General features: G+C 42.1%; 1 protein-coding gene across 2 annotated transcripts; it reads right to left on the bottom strand.

The window, feature by feature from the left end:
- Positions 1 to 212: 212 nt before the first annotated feature.
- Positions 213 to 25,357, bottom strand: npm1b (nucleophosmin 1b). 2 transcript variants are annotated; one of them, XM_080416774.1, is made up of 11 exons: positions 25,285 to 25,357; positions 24,223 to 24,305; positions 21,361 to 21,480; positions 20,794 to 20,887; positions 19,886 to 19,977; positions 17,897 to 17,958; positions 17,689 to 17,764; positions 10,333 to 10,431; positions 4,041 to 4,139; positions 3,790 to 3,864; positions 213 to 292 (listed from the first exon to the last, which is right to left on the bottom strand). In XM_080416774.1, the coding sequence occupies exons 1-11, from the start codon at positions 25,337 to 25,339 to the stop codon at positions 239 to 241; spliced, it is 909 nt and encodes a 302-aa protein (XP_080272900.1). In that variant the 5' UTR covers positions 25,340 to 25,357; the 3' UTR covers positions 213 to 238. The 2 variants fall into 2 exon arrangements, with proteins under 2 accessions (XP_080272900.1, XP_080272901.1); XM_080416775.1 differs by having other exon boundaries at positions 17,900 to 17,958.
- Positions 25,358 to 25,619: the final 262 nt, after the last annotated feature.

The raw sequence follows: 25,619 nt of genomic DNA, 5'->3' as shown, positions 1-25,619 counted from the left end.
TCTCCTATTGCATATTTAAACCGAAAAGCAAAAATATCATGAAGCCTAAAACAATGCATTACGATGACAAGTTTGAATGTTTTTTTTATTTATTATTATTATTAACCCACATACTCATACTGTACTGTGCAGGATTGACAGTGACTAGTCTGAATAGGAAACCTCACTGACTGTGCCTTTAAATGTCTTGGATGCAAAAACATGTTTCTCTCTTTTCTTTTTTCACAATACAAGTTTATCATTTCTTTGCAGTCTTCAGTGTGTTTAAAAAGTTCCAGAGTTCCTTGATTACCTGAGGAAAGTAGAGAGAAAGGGGGAGAGGAGGGGGGAGAGGGGGAGGACGAAAGAGAGAGACAGATAGCAAAAGACAAAGGATGAGATTTCACAGTAAAGAGGGCAGAGAAAGATAGAGAGAGAGAGACAGACAGAGAGAGAGAGAGGGAGAGACTAATTATAAAGCATCCAAATGATGTGCTATCCAGCATGAGAGGAATGAGTCACCTCTCTCTCTCTTTTTCCCCCCTTTACTACAGTGCGCCGCTTCGGAGCGCCTGGCCTGTGGGAACAATGAGTTTATCCGGAGCAGTCGGGGTACAGCAAGGGGATGGGTGGGGGCTAGCACTACATACCAGAGTATATGACTAGGTGCTCCGGCTCTGACAGATCTCAGCTTTGGCTGAGGAAACCAAAGCGCTTCCACAGATGTTTCTACACATTGGGATCAACAACACCCCCCCCCCCCCACCCCCACCACCACCACCGTCAACCACCCCCATTCCCTTCTCTGTCCACCCCAGCCCTCGCTCATGTCTACAAAGAGATTTCACCTGCTCATAACAGCATCAGTGAAAGAAAAGAAAATACATGTCAAAAATGGCATAGTGCAAATGAAATGGCTGTATTCAAGATACTTGGGAAAATGCATATCGTTGCTGTCGGGCAGAAACCTCTTATCTCCATATTCAAACTTTTTGTTTTTTTCGTAAATTAATGCCCTACTTGATCATACTACAAAAGTATCAAAAGTAGTAGATCTACAAGCTCGAAACGCGGCACGAAGCGATGCGTTTTGAGCTTGTCGATCTGCTTTTTTTTTTTTTTAATCCTGAAAAGTAACAGTTTTGGACATATGAAGGTTTCCACCCGACAGAGACGATATGTTGTGTGGCATCCACATTATTTCAGAATCAGCGTTGCATTGTATAAACGGGAGGCCAAAATCTAAGCAAAGAAGAAGCTCATTGCAGGCTAAACAGGATTGTTTTTGCTCACACATCTAAGCAGGTCTAAGTTGGTAAACCAACTGTCCTGGAGGTTGCTACTTTTCCCGTAAAAAAGGGCAGGTGTTATGGTGGTGGTGGTGGTGGTAGGAAAAAAGCTTTAAATCCTGACGTTAGAAAAGCTGCTTTCAGGGTTTTGGTCAAAGACCTTGAACATGAGGGAGACTGGTACCGTCGGCATACACTACCTCCTAGTCCCTTCATTAAGGCTACAAAAGACACACTTGTGAGAGAGCTGACCAGTAAATCACTGGGGAAAAGAGTTTGCCTTGGCAGGAATACTCCCATTCCATCCCCAAACAGTCCACTGACGCAAAATGAACATAAATCACGTTGTGCCGCAGTCCGTTGCAGAGCCGTGTGCGAGATATGCTGGACAGTATGAGGTAGGAGGACTGTGTAGGAATCCAGGTAGCTTGTTATTGGGGCCTACACAATATTACTGCTTTTTTTTGTTTTTGTACTTTTTCGTATGACACAATACATATTATAGATTTTCACCCAGGCATTCATCATTGCCCGAGGATGGTTACCAAGGGCAACAACTAATGCCTGGGTGTTAATCTATATGTTGTGATGTAGAAGTTTAGTCTATATAGGTCCCGATATGGTCAACATTTTCTCTCTCTCTCTCAATCTCTCTTTCTCTCTGTTTTACTGTACATTATTTTTGCCCTCAGGTGGGTTGATTAAACACTGGTAAAATGAGAACTATCATATTCGTTTTTCCAGTTCAGCTGCATAAAACATACTCCCCGTTTTATAAGCGATTCAGAGGGTGTTAGAAGAGCAGAGAAAAATGGCCCATTGTTTCACCGTAATTGTCAGTACAGGTGTTTTTAATGGTTTTTAAATTATTAACTCTCTGAGTGGCCTCAGTGCCAAGAACGAGTTATCCCGAGTTTAAAAAAAAATGTAACTTTTTTTTTTAAGACTGTTCAGAACCCAAGATATCGTGATCCGAAGATTTGCTGCTCCATTCACTTCTTGTTTAAAGGGATTGTAGGCAAGTTCAGAGATAAACAAAGAAAAAAACTGTTGTCAAACACCGCTCCTCCACTGCGTAATATTGTTGTACAGCGACATTCGACCAAACCCCGCCCTGCCGCCCTGCGATTGGCTGAATACAAAAACGAGAAAACAAGGACTCCGCCCCCAGAGGGGACGGTGGGGGCATTTACAGTCTAATACAGACCAAAACCCTAGTATTGCATCTGGTCTCGTGGCGTGCCTCACTAGGTGTTAGACTGCCGACCCTGAGGCTCGAGATCGAATCCCGCTGGGGGCACTCTTTTTCCGACAACCGCAGACAACTTTTTTTTGGCTAATAAATATAGTTTTGGACCATGACGGAGGCGCGCCGACTCAGCAGACCTTGAGGCCGAGGAGTCGCGCCCGAGCGCCTCCAGGCGCGAGTGCCCGCGACGACCGGCCGATGGTCTGCTAGTCGACTAAGCGCTGTTCGAGTGATGTACCGATAGGCACAGAATAGTAAATGATGTTGTGGGGACTGCGTTTGCCCCAACTGTCACTCAAAGTGACCAATGGCCAATCACAGCGTGACTTTTCCGGGTCTGGGGCGGGTCTTGGCAGAATGTCGGTGCATATCACTATCACGCTCCTCCACTCCCCCCCCCCCCCCCTCATCAGCAGTTTGTTTCCCCGACCACCAGGGGGTGACGCAGGGGGGACTTCTAAACGGGCCATGCCGAAAATAGGTTGCTTTATTCGGATACAATGCGTGTCACTGCCCGCCCCTGCCGGTTCTCTGATTTTTTATTTTTAAATAGGCTCTGTCATGATAAATTGACCACATATATGAAGTTAAACAACTACATTCTATCCAAACGATATCTTAAAAGTAAATTCCGTGCCTCAAAAAAGAAGTTTGAGAGCGTTTTAAAACCAAAAGTAAAAAGTAGAAACTGCCCACAGAAAACAATGGCGGCTCGTTCCATTTTTGTCGGCTGCACTCGGTTCCATTCGGTTTCACTCGAACAGTTCACGCGGACGCGCACGGACACGCACATGCGCGTCCATGCATTTACGTCTCGGACAAACATAAACTATAGGGAAAATACGGATTTCAGAATGCAGGAAAACACCCCAGCATAATTATACAGCGGCTGATAGAGGGGGAAAAATGCAAAATATATATATATAAATATATTTAAAATGTAGGCTTAATGTTGCCTAGAATCCCTTTAACTTATTACTGAAAAAGGCTGTATCTCGGCTCCTGAGCACTTTTTTTTTACTTTAAAAAAATTGCTGGCACAGTAGTAACATATTTTTTTGTTTCATTGGCACTGAGAGAGTTAAAAACCAATAAGATATGAGACCTTTAAAGCAGTGGTTCTAAAAGTGGGGGCCGGAAACGCCATGTCATCTGGGGACCCCCCCAAAATCTCGATCCTATTTTCCCTCACCTCACCCGGGGAGAAAAAGACTGATTACACGTACATTAACTACAAATCAGAAAGAGACACACAAGAAAAGGTTTACTTACTTTTTTATCAGTGACTCTAAAAGAACTTTTGGCAAAATTTTCGAACTTCTGCTCTGTCCTCGGTAATCCCTTTCCCTGAAAGCAAGAGAATTACGATGTCATAAGCTACGATTTAAGGCAGTTATAAAATGAACTGAACAATGTAAGTGGCTTCCACATATCTCATAATCCATATCAAAACCGCAGTACTTTTATTTTATGTGTAGCCATTCATCATCATCATCATGTATGAAGATGAATGATATTCTTACATCTTTGGCTGCCGACGCCAGCTTGTTCTTGATGTCAGCCAACGAGAGAGAGTTGGATGGACCGGCCGCAGCCTTGTCTTTTACCGTCTTCGGGGTTGTCTGGAATTGAAAAGAAATGTCCAATGTAAACTTACTGCTGATGAATTTGAGGGGGGGGGGGTAATTTATACTCCATCATACGACCATAGTGTCTATAAATCTGCTCTATTGATGTTAGGCCTGTAGTAGAAGTAGTGGCTATTTCCACTATTAATGTTTTTTTGAAAGTGTAAAGTTATTAAATATCATCATTCTTTGTATAATCAGGTTATTTGTCATATCTGCCCTGTGCAACTTCAAAGCCTAAAAACAGAAATGCAATTTTTATTCACATGTTCCCGTGTTCAACGACAAGAACACAGTTAAAGGGATAGTTCACCCCAAAAAATATTTTTTTTAATCGATTAGTCACCCCATGGAGACTTGAAGTCATGGATATTTTTGGTGTTTTGTCGCATTCCTAAGCCAATAATTTGATGACCAGCGGACCGGTAGGCAGCAGTTCTGAAGGAGACACAAAGGAGACTCTTGGCGTCTCCTACCGGAACCGCTGCCGGTCATCAAATTATTGGCTTAGGAATGCGACAAAAACAAAAGAATATCCATGAATCCAAGTCTCCATGGGGTGACTATAGAAAAAAAGTCATTTTTGGGGTGAACTATCCCTTTAAATCATTAATCGCAATTATTTGCGTGACAATTAATCGTCATGTAAAATGGCATAATCGTGACAGCCCGAATTGATGTAAGAGAAAATTAGCCACTGTGTGATCATGGTCAATGGCCTATATTCAGGGCCAGGCTCTGGGCTCCAGTTTTACTGTGACCCATTTGATCCGCACCTGCTCCGACAGCCTTGGTATGGGCAACCAGCTGGAATGAGATAAAAGCATACAAAAGGGCAACAAATTCTACCCTAACTACACAATACATCGGGTACAAATTATCCTTTTTATTGTCTCATAGCAGGAGAGGGCAAGCCCAAGCTCTATTGAGCAATAGGAGCACATTGTTGTTGAGAGAGGCAGAAAGAAAAGGAGAGAAAAAAAGGGAAAAGGCTTTGTTAGTCAGTGGCGGGAAACTCCTAACAGCTACATGAAAAAGAAGGGGTCAGTCTTCCCTTTGTTAAGTGGAGATGTTGCTGGACTCTCCGTTCCACAAAACATCATAATACCTCTACTAAACACCAGATGATAATAATCCTCTCGTTTATATGTTGAATAATACATTGACGATAATCTGTCATAAGCCAACAGTCTAAAGAAAACACCACTTCTGAGCTGTCCCTCTGTGTCGATATCAGAAGAGTGTTCCCTTGACACGCGAAGAGGCCCCAGCAGTGCTTGTGTTAGACTGAGAGGTGCATTCTGGGAACACACTATTGCAAAGTACGCTACAGGTGTGTCCAGACTTGGGCAGCCTGGGCCTCACAGGTCCTCAAATTAGGAAGTGTGTGTGTGTGTGTGTGTGTGTGTGTGTGTATGAATGTGACCCAACACACACTCCCTCTCTCTCTCACACACACACACACACACCATGGGCTGTATGTTACACAAGCGATGGAGCTTGTTCCTACATGTAAGGCCAGGCTGGAATCCACTGAAATTGCAGGGTTTCATTGATAGTCTGAAAACACATTTGAAACAAGAGAGGAGAGACTTATAGAGGACATTTTTTTGCCCAGTGACTTGCAGAAAACATGTAGGGTTCAGGTCCAAACAGCTGGGGCACGGTGGATGTGGTTTCTTTTAAAGTTCCCAGTACTGCTTCCTTAAAGTAGACATTTCTGCTTTAAAATGTACAAGGACCACATCTAGAGATGAATAATGAAGAAAAAGAATTAAAGGCTACTCGATTCTTAAACAAATTAAAAACTGTTCTCAGACGAACAACAGAATACACTTAAAAGAGGTTGGACGTTACAGTTAGAGAACAAACTCCTCCACTTTGTGGTTTGCAGAAAAATGCAATCTGCCCCTGTCCCCTAGATATTAACATTTTATGGCACAGATCAAACGGAAAGAAAACAACAGGAAAACCTTTACGTGCGCCTGGACACGTGCACGCGCACACGTACAAAACTGCAGAAAAAGCGACCATATATATGCCATTGGCTCGAAGCCAGACAAATGCGCTACGTATTTATTATTTAGGGGCGGCACTCCAGTTCCAAAAGGACAGCTGTGGGCCTCAAACAGCTGATAAACAGACAAAGCTTTTTCATCTGGTCCAGACGCTGATTACAGATGCCACGGGACATGGAACTTAATCGCTGGCACGCTATCTTTTAATGCAAGCGCTCGTCTCCAGTCCGTTGCACACAACACATGCCTGGGACACCTCTGCTCTGCCCAGAGTCTGGCTGGGCCCGTGGTTTTGTCACTTTGTTGGAATGAGGAGGGTTAGACGGCCCAAGGGGATGGGAGAGAAACATCTGAGCTCTTGACCCCCTGTTTCTTGTCCTAGAACTACACAATAGCTGTGACATGGCAGGCTAACCACTTAACCCAATAAAACCGGGAACGCATCTGTGTAACTATTTATTACCATTATTTTATACTTTGGCTATGTTTTTGATATCGTGAAAACTTGTGCAAATCTTTGAATATAAAAAAAAAAATGTTAAAGCGAACATTTGTAACTCAAATCTTTGTTTCTGGGGGCCCCTGGAACAAAATATTTTGAGATGGGGGTCCGCGGCCAAATACATCCTGTCCTTGACATGAAAAAGTTTGAGAACCACTGGGTTAGACGGCCCAAGGGGAAGGGGATGGGAAAGAAACATCTGAGCTCTTGACCCCCTGTATCTTGTCCTATAACTACACAATAGCTGTGACATGGCAGGCTAACCACTTAACCCTGTGTTACTTCGTTGACCACGGTCCCCCAGTGGTCAGGGACTATTCTTCCCCTCATTTTTTTGCCTCAACACCAAATCTCTTTGCCAAAAGTTAACCAATCAACAAGCTCGCGTTGTGAGCTTACATCTGTTAGCCTATGATGACATGTCCAGAATAGGGACGCTCGGGTTCAAGTGGTTAGTTGTATTGTCACAATGCAATAGTAAATGGGTCATTTATCATCTTTTCAGTTGAAAATGTGTTATTTTCAGGGAGTGACATGATTGGACGACAAAGTATAAATCAGGTTTAAGCTGTAAGCCTAAAATCTAAACTGTGACAGCAATACAATAATATAGTATGGAACCACATGGATAACATATTGCTAAAGACAGTGGTTCTAATAATGAGGTCCGCGGACCCCTATAGGGGTCCTTGAGGAGGTTCCAGGGGGTCCCCAGCAAAATGAGTTACTCTAGCATCAAAATCAGTTTAAACAATTTAACCCTACATACGTAGGCTATTTGAAAATAGCAGATCGACAAGCTCACAACGCGTTGCATTGACACTTTTAAGAATAATTTTGAAAACTTTTAACAACACAAATCTTATATTGGGTCCCTCCCTGGCAGAAAATCTTTTTTGACGGGGGGCGGCAGCCAAATACACATTATTTTGGGGGTCCTTGATATGAAAATGTTTGAGAACCACTGGCTAAAGAGGCCCTAGACAGAACCGTGTTCTTTGGGGAAATTGTGGGTGGGGACTCCAAGGCCAAATCAGTCAAAACAGGTAGACAAGAAAGGACACCTGTTACGGCACGTCAATTAGTCATCAAAAACAAATGACTGACACTGTTTCGGGAGAAGGTTAAGTGAAGAGGTTAAAAAGTTTACGCCGACGAGGTCCGCTCAGAGGCATCCATTAAGTCAGCCTCTCCAGATCTGTCAACCCAAAAAAATGAGAAAAAGGAAGACCTGACTAGGAGACAGACTCCAGATCAGCAAGTTTCCGATTGTAAACCATTAGTTCTTGTACGAGCGCGTAATGCAAGGTGTCGCTGCACGCTGGGATGCGAGAGGCGAGAAATATGGTACTGGCAAAAGATCTGACAAGCCCCAATCTAATGACCAGTCACCTGCACTTTGGAAAGAAAGGAAGAAAAAAAAAATCCACACCCGCTTCCTCAATCCTTAGGGGCATCTGGGAGCGCAGAACGGCACTAGACATCAAACACTGGTAATGAGAGCAATTGGGAGAAGGTGTGGTCCAGGAAGTGAGGGGTGTCAAGAGGTTGTCAGGAGGGAACAGTTGTTGTGCAAAAGAGGGGGGCGTGTGGTGGGGTGGGACGGGACGGGATGGGATGGGACGGGGGGGCATTCAAAGCTCAATGGGCCGGCGAAACTGACGGCACAGGAGATTGCTTTGGTCGTTCTGCTGCAAATCACATGGAGCATACATTAGGGTTGTGCGTCATGTCTGAATTTCTGGGCCCTTCAGGGATCCGATAGATATAGCCTTTTTTCCCCTCATGTTTACAGTGGTTTATAAGTGTTTGATATCAATACATGCAGCCAGCTAGGGGTGTGCCGATACACTAATTTCACGAAACGATACGATACGATATTGGGCTCACAACTTCGATACGATTTCGATACGATATGGACTTTTTTATTATGAAAATATATGGGGGAGAAAAAAAGCAAATGCAAACAAATAATTCTGTTTTTGCATTATTCAGACATGCAAACTTGTAGCCGTTTTGAATCCAAATAGGGCATCAGGTGTCACATCCAAATGTGACACCTGACCCGAAAAAAAACATGTTGTCACCCTTTTCACATCGGGGTTGTTTGCATGCCTGATTATTATTATTGTAAAATAAATAAATAAATAAAGATCTTTTTCAAAACGTTTTTTTTCCTCAAAACGATACATATCATCACGAAAACGTATCGCGATATATCGCGGGACGATATATCGGCACACCCCTACAGCCAGCCAATAATTAGTTCTTTAACCACTTACTTCAAAAAGGTAGGGTAAGTGATATGTTTTTTTTTTGTTTTTTTGATAGTAATCATTGCTGTATAGAGTGTTTGTTCAGTCACAGGGGTCTCCCTGTCTCTCCACCTCTTTAAATCTCCACCTCTTTAAGATAAATTCTCAGGTAGGGACACATTTTCAGCCAATCAGGAGAGAGTACCCATTTATCAGCTTATTTTTTATAGTTTTCCAGTTCCAATTTTGTCTGCTCATTTCTTTGTGTCATCACTTCCAATTTCACTTGTTTAATCTGTATCCTGACCTAGTTCTCTATCCTGATTGGATAAAATCGGTATCCCGACCTGAAAATGTGAGCTTGTAGATCCGATATGTCCACAAAAAAATGTTAAAGGAAGCATGCCCAAAATACGGACGCCAGGTTTAAGGTGGTTACCAAATAACATTTATCTTGAAGCTATTCCATCATACACCGAAAAAGAGCTAGTAACTTTGCAAATGTTGTGTGTACAACATGTGGGTGTGTATCCCTGTGTGTGTGCTCATAAGCCCCTGTTAGAGAGGTAGGACAGGGTGGGAGGGGGCATCAAAGGTGGGCTGCAACCCAAGACGCTGGGGTCAGGCCACAAAGGTCACAGGTTTAAACCCTGCCCTGAGGAAACACGTTCGAAGGTCAAGAGGTTAGGTGTGTTTGCTTAAAGACAGGCAAAGTTCAAATCGGTGTGTTTTGAAAGACAGTCGTCCCCAAGACGAGGTATTCCATGGCCGCAGCTAATTGTAATGTGGGTTTATCACATTCTTATGGGCAATGCAGTCTTGCAGAATGCCAAGGTCCTGTGAGGTTTATCAATTAGTTTTAAGTGCTAAGGCCAACACACCAACTGCATTGGGTTTGAGTTGCCTGCACTGCACCTGATAGTAAATGTCCATTCTTTAAACAATTGAATGGCCTCCATGTCTCCCCATTGTATGCTGAACATAGCTTTACCAGGTGTCATTTCATTGTATAATGTCAATTAGAAATATACAAACAATGTATGCATATACAGCAAATGTTATGATCACTCTTTAAATGTTCCCTAAAGCCTCACGTCTCTGGTTGGTGTGTGTGTGTGTGTGTGTGTGTGTGTGTGTGTGTGTGTGTGTGTGTGTGTGTGTGTGTGTGTGTGTGTGTGTGTGTGTGTGTGTGTGTGTGTGTGTGTGTGTGTGTGTGTGTGTGTGTGTGTGTGTGTGTGTGTGTGTGTGTGTGTGTGTGCGTGCGTGCGTGCGTGCGTGCGCGCGCGCGCGCGCGCGCGCGTGCGTGCGTGCGTACTGTATGTATGATAGTATGATACCAGCTGCCCTTCGACCACAGTACATCACAGCATAATGTTTAAGAAGTCTGAGCAGGTGTTGTATCTCTTCCCTACCTTAGTGGAGGGTTTGACTGCTGATATTCCTGGTTTTCCTGGAGAGCCATTTTGTTTCCCTGCAGCGCCTTTGGGCTTCTTGCCTGGAGACTCTGGACTCTGGGGAAGCAAACATTGAGACGCTAGTCATTCATTCACCTGATGCTCTTCTTCAGTGACTCACACAGTGAGTGTGCAGATAGCGCCTCGGTGTCTTGCTCAAGGATATTTTGACAGAACGCATCAGTACACTCCAAAATCCTGAGTGTTCATTTAACTCAGAGTGTAACAAGAAGGGGTCTAATCACGGCACGGCTTCCATGTGGATTTCTGACATATTGATGATGACGTCAATATGGAGAAGGTGGATCTGAGATAATGAATTGACACAAAAAAATAGCTTTTAATATTTATTTATGTCATAAGTAATCTCCACATTTTGTCAAGGTTTCAACTCAACCAGAGCCCCATTTATAAAACTCGACGTTCAGGCCTGAAAATCTAGTGGCCCTGATCACAGCGCTGCGTCACGCTAAGCTTAGCCAATCAAATCCGGATGGTACGTTTGTGACGCCCAAACCACCACCCACCCATAAGTCAATTTTAATATATAGAATTGAAGTAAAAATATTTAAAGAAATATCAAACATGTGTGGGGGAAACAATACATGGAGGGACAGTACTACATTGGCCTACTGGCAGTGTGCACAAGAAATGTGGCCCTGATCAGTCCAGCGATTCGCAACAGACAGACAGACAGACGGTAGCCTCTTACAGAACCATGCTGTAAAAAAATAGATCTTCCAGCTCCATTTTTACACCAATGGGTGATAGATGTTGTAAGTGATATTTTAGCTTAAAACTAAAAGTATTTTGTTAAAAAGTTAAAGCTCTATATTCTGATAGCAACCATTGCTATTTGTATAAAGAGCTGTTTACTAAAGAGCTGGAGATGGCTCTATGGCTATATCATGGCCACGGACGGAAATGACGATTTTTTTTTTTTTTTTGTCTTTTCTTTTTTTGTCTTTTTTTTTTTGGTTTATCTCAAAGGAACTAGGAGATAATAACGCTATCCAAAAAATTGCTGCTCCATTCACTTCAATGTTAAAAAACAAACAGAGGAAAAATGCACCTTTTTCCTGGCACTGGGACGACACAGTCTGAAATAAGTGTGGCAATGAAAGAGTTAACAGTGTAGAAAGGACTGTAGCAAGGACTGAACCTGGAATCTTCCCACGACAAGCACAAGTATCTTTTTCTTGAGAACGAATTGTTTTGGAAATAGAATTGCAATACAGACACACAAGACTAGACTAGATAGTTTGAAAATATGCTGCTGTGTGCATATCGTCTCTGACGTGTGAACCTCATATGTCCAAAACAATTACTTTTCAGGATTCAAATTCAAAAGTAGCAAAAGTAGCAGATCTACAAGCTGGAGATGAGAGGTTTCTGCCCGACAGCAACGATATGAAAGTGTTCATCAGACTAAACCTAGGTGATGCATGTCATGCATTTAACTCTAAAAATGGCAATCCAGTCAAAATGCTAAGATGAATGGGCGGAAAAACAACATGTTGTGATCTCGTAGATTTGCTATTTTTGCCCATGTCTGAATTTATTTATTTTATATACAGTATATCGTTGCTGTCGGGTGGAAACCCTGTATGTCCAAACCGGTTACTTTTCAGGGAATGGAAAAAGATAACCTAGATCCAATGTAGTTATTTACTTTCACTGTAAATATATTTCCAAAAGCGAAAATAGCCAATGTACAAGCTGACAATGCGTTGTGGACTTATACATACATCGGCTATACTCATTACTTTTATGCGACATTCTTGTACAACAAAGTAGGGCACTAATTTATGAAGAAAAAATAACATATGGAGGTACAAGGTTTCTGCCCGACAGCGACGTTGCAGCCACATGATTGGCTGTTTGGAGGAGCAGGCTGTTTGTGTTAACGAGCAGGTGTACCTAATAAAGTGGCCACTGAGTGTATGACTTAATACCCGTTTAATATATATATAATGATGCTATTCCTCGTTTCAAGCTGTATTTAATATCTTTATCCACCTACTGGTTATTGTAACACCTGCCTTTCCCCGCGGGGATCTATAAATGAGACACCAGTGGTGTAAACAAAGCCTCTAATGAGATGATTGTGTTTCCCACAAGGGGGCACCATTCTGAAATTATGGATGAGACATTTAAGCATGTGCTTATTGATAAGAGATAGGACTATTATAGTTCATATTGGTAATGATGATAATATAGTTGGCATTGATAAAATACAGTTATAGTGCAGACAGAATTAAGATTTTCTCTGTATTCCTTCAGCATTGATAAACTATGCATGTGGCGTGCTGTGAGCTTGCGTATCTGCTGTTTTTGCCATTTATGATAATAAGGCTTAAGTGGCTAAGAATCCACATGGCAACCTATATTAAAATTGGGGAGGACCGGCCGACCGACAGACGTCACTCTGACTCAGACTTAACCACAAACAAACCCGATACGCCCATATATAGGCATGTCACTATGACTCAAACATAACCATAAACAAACCCGAGACGCCCATATATAGTCATGTCACTATGACTCAAACATAACCATAAACAAACCCGAGATGCCCATACAGTATATAGGAATATATGGAGATCCGGTTGTCCAGAGCCGGTTGTCCAGATCCGACCGCTATGCACACAATATGGTCACGTGCATATATGGGATCTCGGCTCGTGCATTATCAAGGACTCGAGGGAGTGTGGCGCCCACAACAGAGTTGTTCGGATATGCGGTTGTCCAGAACCGCCGATCCGTCCGCCATGTCCATATATGGACTGTATATATGGGCATATGGATATCCAGTTGTCCAGAACTGTCGATGCATGCCAATATACAGGTATATATACCAGTGGTTCTCAAAGTTTTAAATTTCAAGGACCCACCTTAACTCTGACAGTATACAAATGGAACCAAATGGACCCGTTAGGGTCCATTTGGTTCCATTTGTATACTGTCAGAGTTACAGACATGTAAGGGTCAATTTAGACCCCCTCAATGAACCCTGAGGGGGCTCCTGGGACTCCCTGGACCCCACTTTGAGAACCACTGGTATATACTAATGACATCAGGGATATCCATATATGGGCATAAAAGTGACAGACAGACGGGTACAAAGGGTACTCTGACAAAGCCCCCGACACTATGTGACTCAGACATATCGGTCAACCTTAACGTAGGTGTGAGGTCTGTGTAGTGTGTAGCAGCCCGGGGACTCTACATGCGAGGCCCGAACCTCTAGTAATACATGCACAAAGGGGTCCCACCGCGCCTCAAGCCAAATTCAGGCTGGTCCGGTGCATCTCAGGACTGGTATGTGTAGAGGAAGGAAGGCATTGGAGCAAACACGGACAATTAAAGCCTTTTTTCATTTATAGGATGCAGGCAGATAACATCAATACATCTTCATCAGGTCATCCAATAATTGTCCGTGTTTGCTCCAGCGCCTTCCTTCTTCTTTAGTAATACATATTTGTCACAGCTGCTACGAGACGGATCCAAACCGAAACATACGGTATGGAACCAAAACTAAAACGATGTCCAAGCACCTCTCTGCTGCGTAGAAATGACAGCGGGAACATGGATAGTCCTCCATTTGTCATTGCTGATCATTCACTTAGTTTCCGAAAACAAACAAACCCTTGTTGTTCCTCCTTTTAATGCAGGTCTTTCCCGTCAGGTTCCCGTTTCTCTCAGTCACCTGTGTAATTACCTGGTAATAGCTTCGGCAAGTACATGCATTTTCTGAGCTCCAGCATTTTCCTCGCAATCCCTGGTATTCACTTTGGAATGGCGAGGACTGTAATTGCCCGTGTTGACATAACTGGTACAAGGCAATTACACATGTAATTTCCTAGAGCAATACTTAGGTAATGGAAGGCGGTGGATGGAGCAGGGCCCAACGGGGGCAAAGCAGCGAGACGCAGCGTTTCAACGCGGGACAGGTTGGATTTGCGAAGAGAGAAAACGATGCGGTCTCTTTCGCAGGCAGTGCCGAGCAACATGCATTCAGGTTCAAAGTAAATGATGCGTTGATCTGAATGCAGAATGGTTTGAGCATCGAGTTCAATGACTGAGCAGGACGTTAAACAGGCTGCACACTACACAGACTACAACACTGACTGCTTCAACTTTCTCTCCCTCTCCTCAGAGAGAGAGTGTCGTGTAGTGGCTCAAGTCCCCGTCTCTGGGAGCACACATTGTAACCCTTCTGGCTCGGTATCAAGTCAAATCCCACCAGTGCTCTTGGCCTGCAGCTCCTCCCTATGTCCTAGAGCCCCACTGCTCTAGTCCAGTGGTTTGCAGACTTTTTGTGCCCCAGGGCCGGCGGCACACGAACGGGCAAGTCAAAATCTCAAGGCACACCTGCATTCGTATCGAAAATAGCCGATCTCCAAGCTCACACACTGCGTCGCAATTCGACCCGTCGAAAAGCTTTTAGATCCGTTATCTTTGCAAATCTGTGAAAATAGAAGAATTACGTGTCCAATATAGGGGATGCGAGGGTGATAGTGATTGGTTAAAACCTTTCTAGTCTAGATCAGTGGTTCTCAACCTTTTCAGGCCATGACCCCCAAAAGAATCATATTTGAAGTTTGAACTGGGGACTCCCCCACCCTGACAAGCACTAGGAATTGTAGGAGTTGAGGCATTACATTTAGTTTGACTCAGTTCCACAGATAAATATTGTGAAAATACGAGGCGTTGTGAGCCTGTAGATCTAGATCTTTCTTAAATTATTTGGCCAATGTTTGACCAGTTTTAATAGTATACTTTGTTGACTTTTTATGCAGTAATGGTATTTTTTCAATTCAATTCTTACTTTTAAAGGTATTAAAAAGGTCTTAAACGGTCCTTATATTGTCACTTTACTGTCATCTGGGGACCCCCTGGGGGTCCCGACCCACAGGTTGAGAACCACTAGTCTAGATCATTCTATGTCATTAGAATACAGAAGTGATAATACAAAAAGTGATTGGGATAGATGGGGGGGTGGGGAGACGGCCTCAGAGGGGGAGGGGGAAGGGAAGGGTGTGAGGAGGAAGAATTGACTGTATAAATCAACAGGTGACAGAAATGCTCAGCTGTCATCTGGCCCTGCGGCAAAAGAATGGGCGCTCACATCGCAGGTATGTGCATCTGCCCCGCTTTGATCTTTTTCGCCTGGCACAGTTTTACACTTGGGACGCTGCCTTACACAAAAAAAAATCACAAACAGATACACACACACACACAAGCGTAAAAAAAAAAGCGAAGCAGCTACATGTGCCTGCACACACACACACACACACACACACACACACACACACACACACACACACACACACACACACACACACACACACACACACACACACACACACACACACACACACACACACACACACACAGAGAGAGAGACACGTGTATGCATGCAAGTGATTGCGCTAGCACGCAAAACAATGTTCAAAGACAAAGGCCAGGTGCAAAGGAGAAATGGCACGAGAGAGACGATCAAAAGAGAGCAATGATATAAACAGCGGGATGACAGAGGGACAAAGTTATGCATGTGTTACACAAAGAATAAGAGGATATTATGCACACGACTAGTGCGCTTGTTTGTGACCTTGTACACTATCTAGCATGTGTGCAAATGCAGGTATGCCTGGTCTTCCTGTGTGTATGTGTGTGTGCGTGTGCGTGTGCGTGTGCGGTGGCTGTCTGCTATAGCATAACCTACATCTACAAGTCATTCTTGCCGGTGAGACTGTGAGAATCCGAGTAGATTACAGAGGAGAAATCCGATCATTACTCCTACACCAGACCCTGTGGTTTACTCTCTGAAAACAGGTGGGTGCGAGAGAGGGAACAAGATGAAAACGTTCCGTGTTTTGTCTCTCAGACGAGCGCCGGACGGACAGACGGACGGTCAGCGAGGGCATAGGAATAGGAAGGGGGCGAGAGACAACTGCAGCTGCACAAGCTTGATTGCCAGTGTGAGTGTGGAGACTTCAAGAGCTATTATCTTCCCCTGCAAATGAGGACGAGCCCTGACACCTGGTGGACACAGAACAGGACTGGAAATACTAAAAAACCTCTATCCACTTTCTTGTTTTTATCCCAGACCCTAATCCAGGGGTTGTCTCTGTCTGTCATCAAACGTTTCGATGAATTGAGTACAAAGGACCCCAATGGAAACATCCCATTGTGCTTTCTTGGGTATAATCCTCTTAGCAGACCTTGTATTGAACTGTACTGTACACTTTCCTGTGCTTTTTGCAAACTGCGAATGAAGTATTCAATCCATCAAAAGTTGTGTTGAAGTATTCAAAAATCAGCCAGACAAACACTCCAAAACAAACAAACAGTTTCTTACCAAATTAAAGTAAAAAATACAAAATACATTTTAGACGGTGACTGGTATTAATTTCCCATTCTCACTAGAATATAAAGACAGAACTTAAATGCACATATGTCAGAAAACAAAACCACAAATAACTTTATATTGTTAGGTGTTTTCAATCCCCCACACTCATCTACACTAAAGTCCCTTGTTCTGATGTCTCAAATTGCACAGTAAAATCATGTGATTTTTATGTTTGGGTGGTGGCTTTGGTGGCTTTTAAATCTGACGTCAGTTGTTTTATAGGAGGCTTGGACGTTTGGGGAGGGGTTTATCTGGGACATGAGAATTGACTTTTGGGCCGTGTGTAGGGGCTGGGATCCGGAGGAACCGGACCAAACATTGTGAAACTGGAATCGGTCCCATCATATTTGGAACCGTTTCCGGAACCGGTTTTATCACACTGTCAGTGCTGCTCAAACTTTTTTAATGTCAAGGACCGCCAAATTATTATTATTTTGCGGGGTCCCCAGATAATTAGCTGGAATGTACAACATTGTTTTCTCATTCAACAGTGAACAAACCAACATACAAGTGTATACAATAAAGTGACAATTTAAGGATTTTTAAGACCTTTTTAAATAATGCCAAATTGTCAAATATTACATAAGAAAGAGATTGTGACAATATTTATCTGTGGAACCGAGTCAAACTGAACGTAATGCCTCAACTCAGACAATTCCAAGTGCTTGTCAGGGTGGGGGGGCTCCAGTTCAAATATGATTATTTTGAGGGGTCGCGGCCTGAAAAGGTTGAGAACCCTTGTATATCAGTGGTAGGAAGACTGCTTGCAACTCTGACCAGTTGGAGCAGACTTTGGGGGGCCTCTGTTCATTATTCAGCATGTGCTTGCTGGGTTTTTTGCATTTACGGGACAAACAAACAATGTATCTGTCCATAAACAAAAAGGAACAACGGCTTACTTTTTTGGGTTGCGCTTTTGCTGATTTCTTCTGCTTTTTTTTATCATCTTCGTCACTTTCATCATCGTCATCATCACTGGAAATTAAATCAGGACGGAAACCAATGAGTAGAACAGGAACACGCAACACAAACAAAATGCCATTTAGCAATGTAGTTGACACGTGTCTCACACACACACACACAGAGAAAACTATTTAAGAGACATACTCATCATCGTCATCATCGCTGTCGTCTTCATCGTCCGAGTCCGAGTCCATCTTTAGCTTTTTCTGCAGAGTAAGAACAATCTGTATCAGGCCGGAATTATACAGGGCTTGGGGGCGCAACAGTTAATCGATTGTGAAACATAATCAATTTAAAGAAAATAATCGATAACTGAAATTTGCAGGAATAGGAAGGGTCATGTTAAGTGTCATGTTAAATTTCCATTCTAAAATTCCAGATCTACAGGCTCACAAGCTGTCGCAATACGACGCATTGTTAGCTTGTATACTGTCGCTATTTCCGTGTGACACCGTTGTACAAATAAGTATACAATATAGTAATAATTGATTTACTCGATTATAAAAAATATATATCAGAATTTCTTTGTGCCCATTTGTTGATATATAAAAGATAAATAAAAACAAACATGCATATTGTTGCTGTCGGGTGGAAACCAAAATGTCCAAAACTGTTAATTTTCAGGATTCAAATTCAAAAGTAGCAAAAGTAGCAGATCTACAAGCTCAAAACGCGTCGCTTTGTGCTGCACTTCGAGCTTGTGGATCTGCTACTTTTGATGGTTTCTGCCCGACAGCAACGATATCCATTATTCAATTAAGCGGAAAAGTAATCGATGCATCGTTAAGACATTAATGGATAGTTGCAGCTCTAATGGGGTTTTAGGCTCTTGTATGAACTGAACAGTATTTGTTTTTTGATTAGATGGTTTTATAATCACAGTGGTTTGTTTTTATCTTGTCTGCACATAATGGTAATTTATTGTCCTTTTTTTTTAATGGATGTTGTTATTACAACTGAGCTTCAGGGTTTTATCGTTGTGTAAATGCATAGACCAAATTTAAGGCGTGGGCGTTTTCAATGCTTCAAGAACGGACAGCACCTGCCGCTCATTACTCGTGTTCATTTGAGGATGCAGCTGCATGTTTTGCTAGCTCTGGGTCCATCTGTGTCAGAAGTACATGTGCATACATCTCCTCAATAATGCTGTTCTGTGTACTTAACCCATTAAGACCGGGAACGTATCTGGGTGTCGTTTTTAGATTTCTTTGGCTATTCAAAAATAGCAGATCTACAAGCTCGAGCTTGTAGATCTGAGCTTTTTTTTTTTTTAAGCAAAAAAAGTTTGTGCAAATCTTTGAATATATGTGTTTAAAGTGATTTTTTTTTACTCAAAAATCTTTGCTTCCGGGGGATTCTAAAAATGTCTTCTAAATCCTAACAGTTTTTTGAAAAAACGTATGTTGCTATGATATCAGTGGTTCCCAAACGTTTTCATGTCAAGGACCACCCAAAATGATATGTATTTGGCCGTAGACCCCCTATCTCAAAATATGTTGTTCCAGGGACCCCCAGAAGTTGCAACAGAGTTAAAAATGTTCGCTTTTGAAAAAATACATATTCAAAGATTTGCACAAATGTTCACGATTTTCCCCAAAAAATAGCAGATCTACAAGCTCATAGTGCGGCACTCGGTGCCACGCTATGAGCTTGTAGATCTGCTATTTTTGAATAGCCAAAGAAATCTAAAAAATCACACAGATGGGTTCCCGGTCTTAAAGGGTTAACCTTTGGCAGTAGCTATTTCACACTGAACAGGACTATGTGCCCACAATACACACGAGGACTCACGCAACCTTGTATGTCCAAAAGAAAACCGTTACTTTTCAGGAAGAGGGGAAAAAAAACCTGTGTTCCAATGGATCCAATGTAGTTATTATTTAGTCACAAGCTCTTGTTAATATTTAGCCAAAATATCAGCTTTACAAGCTCACAACAGTAGCTGCTTGTACATCTGCTATTTTAACACAAATCTTCTCTTCTGGGGGTCCCTGGCACAAAACATTTTCAGTTGGGGGTCCGCGCCTCCGCGCCCAAATATAATATCAATTCGGGGGTCCTTGGCACAAAAACGTTTGAGAACCACTGCTGTAGATATCTGATGTTTGAACTAAACTCTAAAATGGTAACTACCGGCAGAGGCTTCTTCCCCATCTGCAGGCTGGCAGGTCTCTTCACTGGTGAGCTATTATTCTCCTCCTCGTCATCATCTGACTCTTTCACACCTGCAAAGGAAACAAATGCTCGGCATGAAAAATGTATGAGAATCACTGATTTATATCATGCCCCAGATAGCTGCTATTACAACCCAACGTCATACTAAAGTTCAACATCACATTAACTTGTCCATCATTTGCTTTGATTAATTGTGCCTGATTGTATACATAAGTGTAGCTTTCAACTGTCTGTTGAGTCATCCACTGCTTCTCATCAAACCAAATGCATGGTAGTATACATGGCCCTAGCAGTAGGGCAATTAACCAAAAAGATATCGAAACAGACATTGTGAGCTTGTAGATCTGCTGTTTTGAGTATACATTTGTTTTTAAATTATCGTTTATTAATTGTAATCGAGGCAAAGGTTTTTCCCCGTGTTTCCTAAACAATTAACATAATATGTAAAATTATGTTCTAGTAATATTGTTCCTGCTGTTCTACATATAGCCAAACAGATGAAGAAATCACAGATTGAGGCTTTAACCTTTGCCTTTTTTAAATATCCCAGACCATTAGGGTTTTATTGAAGATGCTTCTGAACATATGGCTATAGTTTGACCACTTGAATGCTCAAATCTTAAAATAATAACCGAAAATAGCCTATCTACAATCTCTCAATGCGTCGCGCTGCAATGCATTGAGAGCCTGTAGATCGGCTATTTTCGGTGTGCGAAACATGCTTTCATATACGGCACGCTGGCTTCTATGGAAACCAAATGACTGAAATCAGTCGTGGCGACTGAGAACTTAAATCCATGAGAACTGGTGTCAGTAATGGGGATGAACCGCGGTGCTATAGTAGTAGCTGTAGCATTACTACTCACTGACAAAATGTTGTCCACTGACATAGATGGGCCCAGAGCCGGAATGGAGACGGAAGGTTACAGGAGGAGTGATTTCAAATCCACCTAAACCCAACTAGACACAAATCAACACAAGGTTATAAATTGTGCTGAGCACAGTACAGCAAGTTCTCAACTATGATAGCAGACTGTGATCCGGAGTAACTAACTGTATGAGTGAGCTGGTAGGCTTTAGTTGGTAGGTTTTACTTGTAACAGAGTGTTTCTACATTGCAGTATTGATACTTTTACTTAACCCATTAAGACCTGAGGCCGATAAAAAAGAAAAAATCTAAATCCTAACGCTTTAAAAAAAAATATATATATATATATTCAAAGATTTCCAAAAAAATCACAATTTTACAAAAATAGCAGATCTACAAGCTCATAGCGCGGCACTCGGTGCCGCGCTATGAGCTTGTATATCTGCTATTTTTTAATAGCCTAAAGAAATCTAAAAGTGACACAGATGCGTTCCAGGTCTTAAAGTAAAGAAATTTAGCAGTTTTTCCACTACTGGGTGTGATGCTTGAACACAACAGTACTCACAGAAGGCAGGACGGACGGTTTCAGGGCAGCTAGAGGGACTTTAGTCGTCTTCCCGTCGAACGCTAGGCCTTCGATCTCCACCACGTGAAGCTCATCCTCGGCCTCAGCCCCCACACACACCTAGAGAGGGTTGTCACGATTAGGACATTTTACTTGACCATTAAAGGCATACTAGGTAACGTTTTCAACAAAACTAAAGTTAAATTGTATATCTTTTGTGAGTGGCAAAAGTTTCACAACACCCACTCCATGAATTTCACCCCCGGAAGCCTTTTATTTATATATTTTATATTGAACGTGGACTGGGGGGACTTTCCCGGGGAAATGACGTCATCTGGCCGGAAAACGGAGGTGGAAATGCACTGGTTTCCTGTTTGGCCAGGAACTACCGCAACGGTTTCCTGTTTGGCCAGGAACTATCGCGCTAATAACAAAAAGGAACCTCACGCTGATTTTAAGAGAATGTAGGATTAGAAGATTGAAAAAGAACAGAAAAACAAAGCACAGCTCATGGTAACTAATGCTCCACTGGCTAAGAGAAACGATCCGTAGATAGTATAAAACAATTAAAAGATCGCTTTTTGAAACGCTTCCGGCTTCCGGTGAAAACGAATGGAATTCTGGTAATCGAGGACCACGGAAATTGTATGCAGTGACGGTAGTGACCAGCAGAGGTTGCTAAAAATCGTTAGTTGTGAATTTGCATTGTACAACTTTAACTATCGCTCAAATAATTGTGATTAACGATTTCAATTGCATTTTAGTTTGTCTTTCAGGCTTCGTGGAATAGTCTATGGAATATCTAACCCCATCCCTCAAAAAATGCAGTTAGCTGGGCTCATTTAAAACAGCCCTAAAAACTCATCTTTCTGGAAGCCATAAGAGGAGGTAGTACCAGTTTCCCGGTAGACAGACGACCCCCCTCCCCTTTCTTTGTATGTATTTTTTATTTTTCATGCTTTTTTTTGTACATAGTGGTATTTTTTCTCTGTATTTTTATCTTGATTTTTAAAACTGTTTGGTTGCTACTATATATGTCTATGAAATTAATTCAAGGACCCCAACGGAAACAAGTCCGCAAGGACTTTTTTGGTCGGACCTTTTAGACAAAAGTATTATAAATGTAACTGTGTTGTTTTACATTCTTTTGCCTAATACAAATTTCAATCAATCAATCAATCGTAAATCAAAAGGCATGACAAATAACTTGCATAATTCAATAATTTTATACTTAACACATTGGGTGCCAAAACCGTATATATACGGTTTTGCGCATACTAACGTTGAGTGCCAAAACCGTATATATACGTTTTTTGAAAAAAAAAAGAAAGATTACTTTTTTTTTCCTTCACAGCAACAGGAAATATCACTCCTACAAGATTTAGACTCCAATCCACCTCCTGGTTAACTTATGACTTCAAAAACCTGTATCTCGGCTCCTGTGCACTTTTTTTTTTTACAATGTTAATTTAACTATTTTCAACTGGCTGCAACTATGGAATGGATTTCCGAATGTTTTAAATTTTTTCCCCCCGATTGTACGAGACCTGTATGTGTGTAATGAGGGGATCACCGTGAGGACGGTGATCACTGAAAATATTTTGTGACTACTTGAAAAAGGTTCAAAATGTTTAAAAAGTCCTGGCACTCAAAGTATAATATTTTAATAAACCTCTGGCACCCAATGTGTTAAGATACATGAATAGTGGAAATAGACAATCTACAAGCTCAAAACGTGTGACGCGTTTTGAGCTTTGTAGATCTGCTATTTCCACTATTTTTTGAAAATGTTTGAAAATATATGATTATGGCGATTAAGCAACAAAAGAAATGCGATTATGTAATAATTGTGACAAGCAGCCTACACACACCTTGAACACAGATAAGACAACACAGTCAGACATACAGTCTGCATCAGGGCTGAATGGGTTAATTCCCCTGCCTGAATAATCCTTTATAAGCATCATCTTGTCACACTTGTTTTCCACCATGTTATTCTCTGTTGCAGTGTTACTAGTTCAGAGGGCCTGGTTGAGAGAACTTAGTTATTAGCTGTCACAGCTGTACATCTACATGTATCGACTGTTTGTTGGTACATTTACACATTTCACCTGTAGGCTACTCTGGGTCTCTGCTCTGGACGAGGGTAAATAAACTGGTGACTTTACCAAGTAAATTTAATTTAAAGTGTTTCAGTCCAAGGTGAGAGAGAGATGAAGCAGGGACCCCCACTACATATTGTACGAAATTGTGTTGCAGATAAAACTTTTTAATAGATTTCATAATAGCTCCATAGACTTGTTTGACAGCACTATCAATGTGTAGTATTGTGTTGGATTCATGTTAATATGTATTTTCAGACAGTTAACCACTTAAACCCTCAAAACCTGTACTTTGTCTGCTCTTTTTTTCCCCCGACACCAAGCGTCTTTGCCAGGAATAGCCGATCTACAAGCTCACAATGCCTCGCAGGCATTGATATTTTCGGCTAATGTTCCCCTCAGAATAGGGATGCTAGGCGTTAAAGTGTTAATGTACCAAAAAGAAGTTCCTATCACAAAAAGATTTGGTGGCCCCCTGTAGTAACTCTGATGACCCCCTAGGGGTCCCCGACCCCCTGTTGAAGAACCATGAAGTAGACGTTTGGAGATGAAGGATAAGCTCTCCCTTATTGACTTAATACCCTCACGTCCCTGTTTTTTGGGCATGTCGACCATATATTATAGGGCATAGGGGGGAAGAAATCAGATCTACAAGCCCCTAGAGCGCGTTGTGATCTTGTAGATCGGCTATTTCACAATTTTTTCAAAACATTATATAAAACATAAAATGAGTGCTTAAAAAGGAGTGTATATTTCTTACGGTTTTGAGTGACAGCTGGTGCTCCGTATCATCGTCTTCAACGTCAACTTTGAATTCCCTCTTGTCCGACTTGAGGGTACAACCTATAGGATGTAAACAATGCAAGCAAGCGTGTAACTACGAGCGTATTGGTGTTATAGCCTTGGATCAAGACTATCATAATTGTATTTTATCGAGTCTGACTTTTACTTTCGTATCTATGATAGTCTTTCTTGGGCTTCACCCCCCAATTGTCACTGGACATCTGCGCTCTAAGCCCGTACTTCTCCGTAGATTTACAAAATAAACAAATGAAGTGCTGACCCTGTAGCCACGGATGTTAACTTGACATTAGGAACCTGTGTGCACTGTATTAGCCTGTATTGTTCAATAGATGTGTGTTTTAATCCCGTCTGTGTCGGATTCTGTCGGAAATTCCCTGGTTCCCTCAATGGGCGGTAGTGACAGTGCGCATCCGGTGAAAGACGGTATTACACAAGTAAACAAGGGGGAGGAATGGCGTTCATGGCACAGACGGGATTAAAGCACATCTCTATTGAAAAATACGGACTAATACAGTGCTCAAAGACTCCGAATGCCGAGTTAACATTCGGGGCAACCGGGTAAGCACCTTATATATTGCATTTGTACATGTTCGGAGTAATACGGACTTTATGGGCGAATGTCCAGTGACAATTAGGGGGTGAAGCCCAAGACGATCATAAATATGCAAATGTCAAAATCGATAAAATACAGCTATGATAGTCTTGATCCAAGGCTATTGGTGTCACACATGTAATCGACTACGCGCATATCGGTGTAGTAGCAACAATGTAGACAAACGTAACCCTTTTTGATCAATTTCTGACTATATTTCAATGGGGATCTCCCGCGACAAAAGAGCTGAATTGGCGCCAGCAGGAGGCAGGTTAGCCTCATCATCATATCTTATTATCTGTGTTGGAACACAAAGCATCATCACCCTTGAAAGGCCAAGCAAACCGTGTATGAACAACAACATGATCATAATAGCCCTGCTTTGTGCAACACATGGTTTTAAGCTACAGTAAACGAGCTCCTCACCAAACAGATACATTTGTGGTCTGCTGCTGCTTAAATCTGGAATGTCGTCCTCCATCTTTGTTGTGTGTGTGGGTGTTACTGTTTACCAGTGTTGCCAGGTTTTGTGAGAGACATAAGCAACCAGGTCTAGAAAAACAAGCCCAAAAGAAGAGACACTGTAAACCTACATCAGCTATATAAAAAATAGCAGATCTACAAGCTCACAACGCGTCCGCGTTGTGAGCTTGTAGATCTGCTATTTTCAAAAAAATATTATCAAATCATATATCAAAAATATTTGGAAGATCTTTTGAAACATTCTAACGCAAATCTGGTATGGAACTCCCTGGCACAAA

The sequence above is a fragment of the Gymnoscopelus braueri genome (genome assembly GCF_963280865.1).
Source record: "Gymnoscopelus braueri genome assembly, chromosome: 20".
Lineage (NCBI taxonomy): Eukaryota > Metazoa > Chordata > Actinopteri > Myctophiformes > Myctophidae > Gymnoscopelus > Gymnoscopelus braueri.
The sequence above is the reverse complement of the archived record's forward strand: the minus strand, read 5'-3'. Positions and strand labels throughout refer to the sequence as shown.

Bases quoted from the DNA above. Each gene is read 5' to 3' on its own strand.
- npm1b (XM_080416774.1), bottom strand. From the start codon at position 25,339: ATGGAGGACGACATTCCAGATTTAAGCAGCAGCAGACCACAAATGTAT. The intron at 24,306-25,284 runs GTGAGGAGCTCG...TACATCCTATAG, and splicing joins ACCACAAATGTATCTGTTTG to GTTGTACCCTCAAGTCGGAC. The intron at 17,765-17,896 runs GTATGTCTCTTA...TTTAATTTCCAG, and splicing joins AGCGATGATGACGATGATGA to TGATGATGACGATGATGAAA.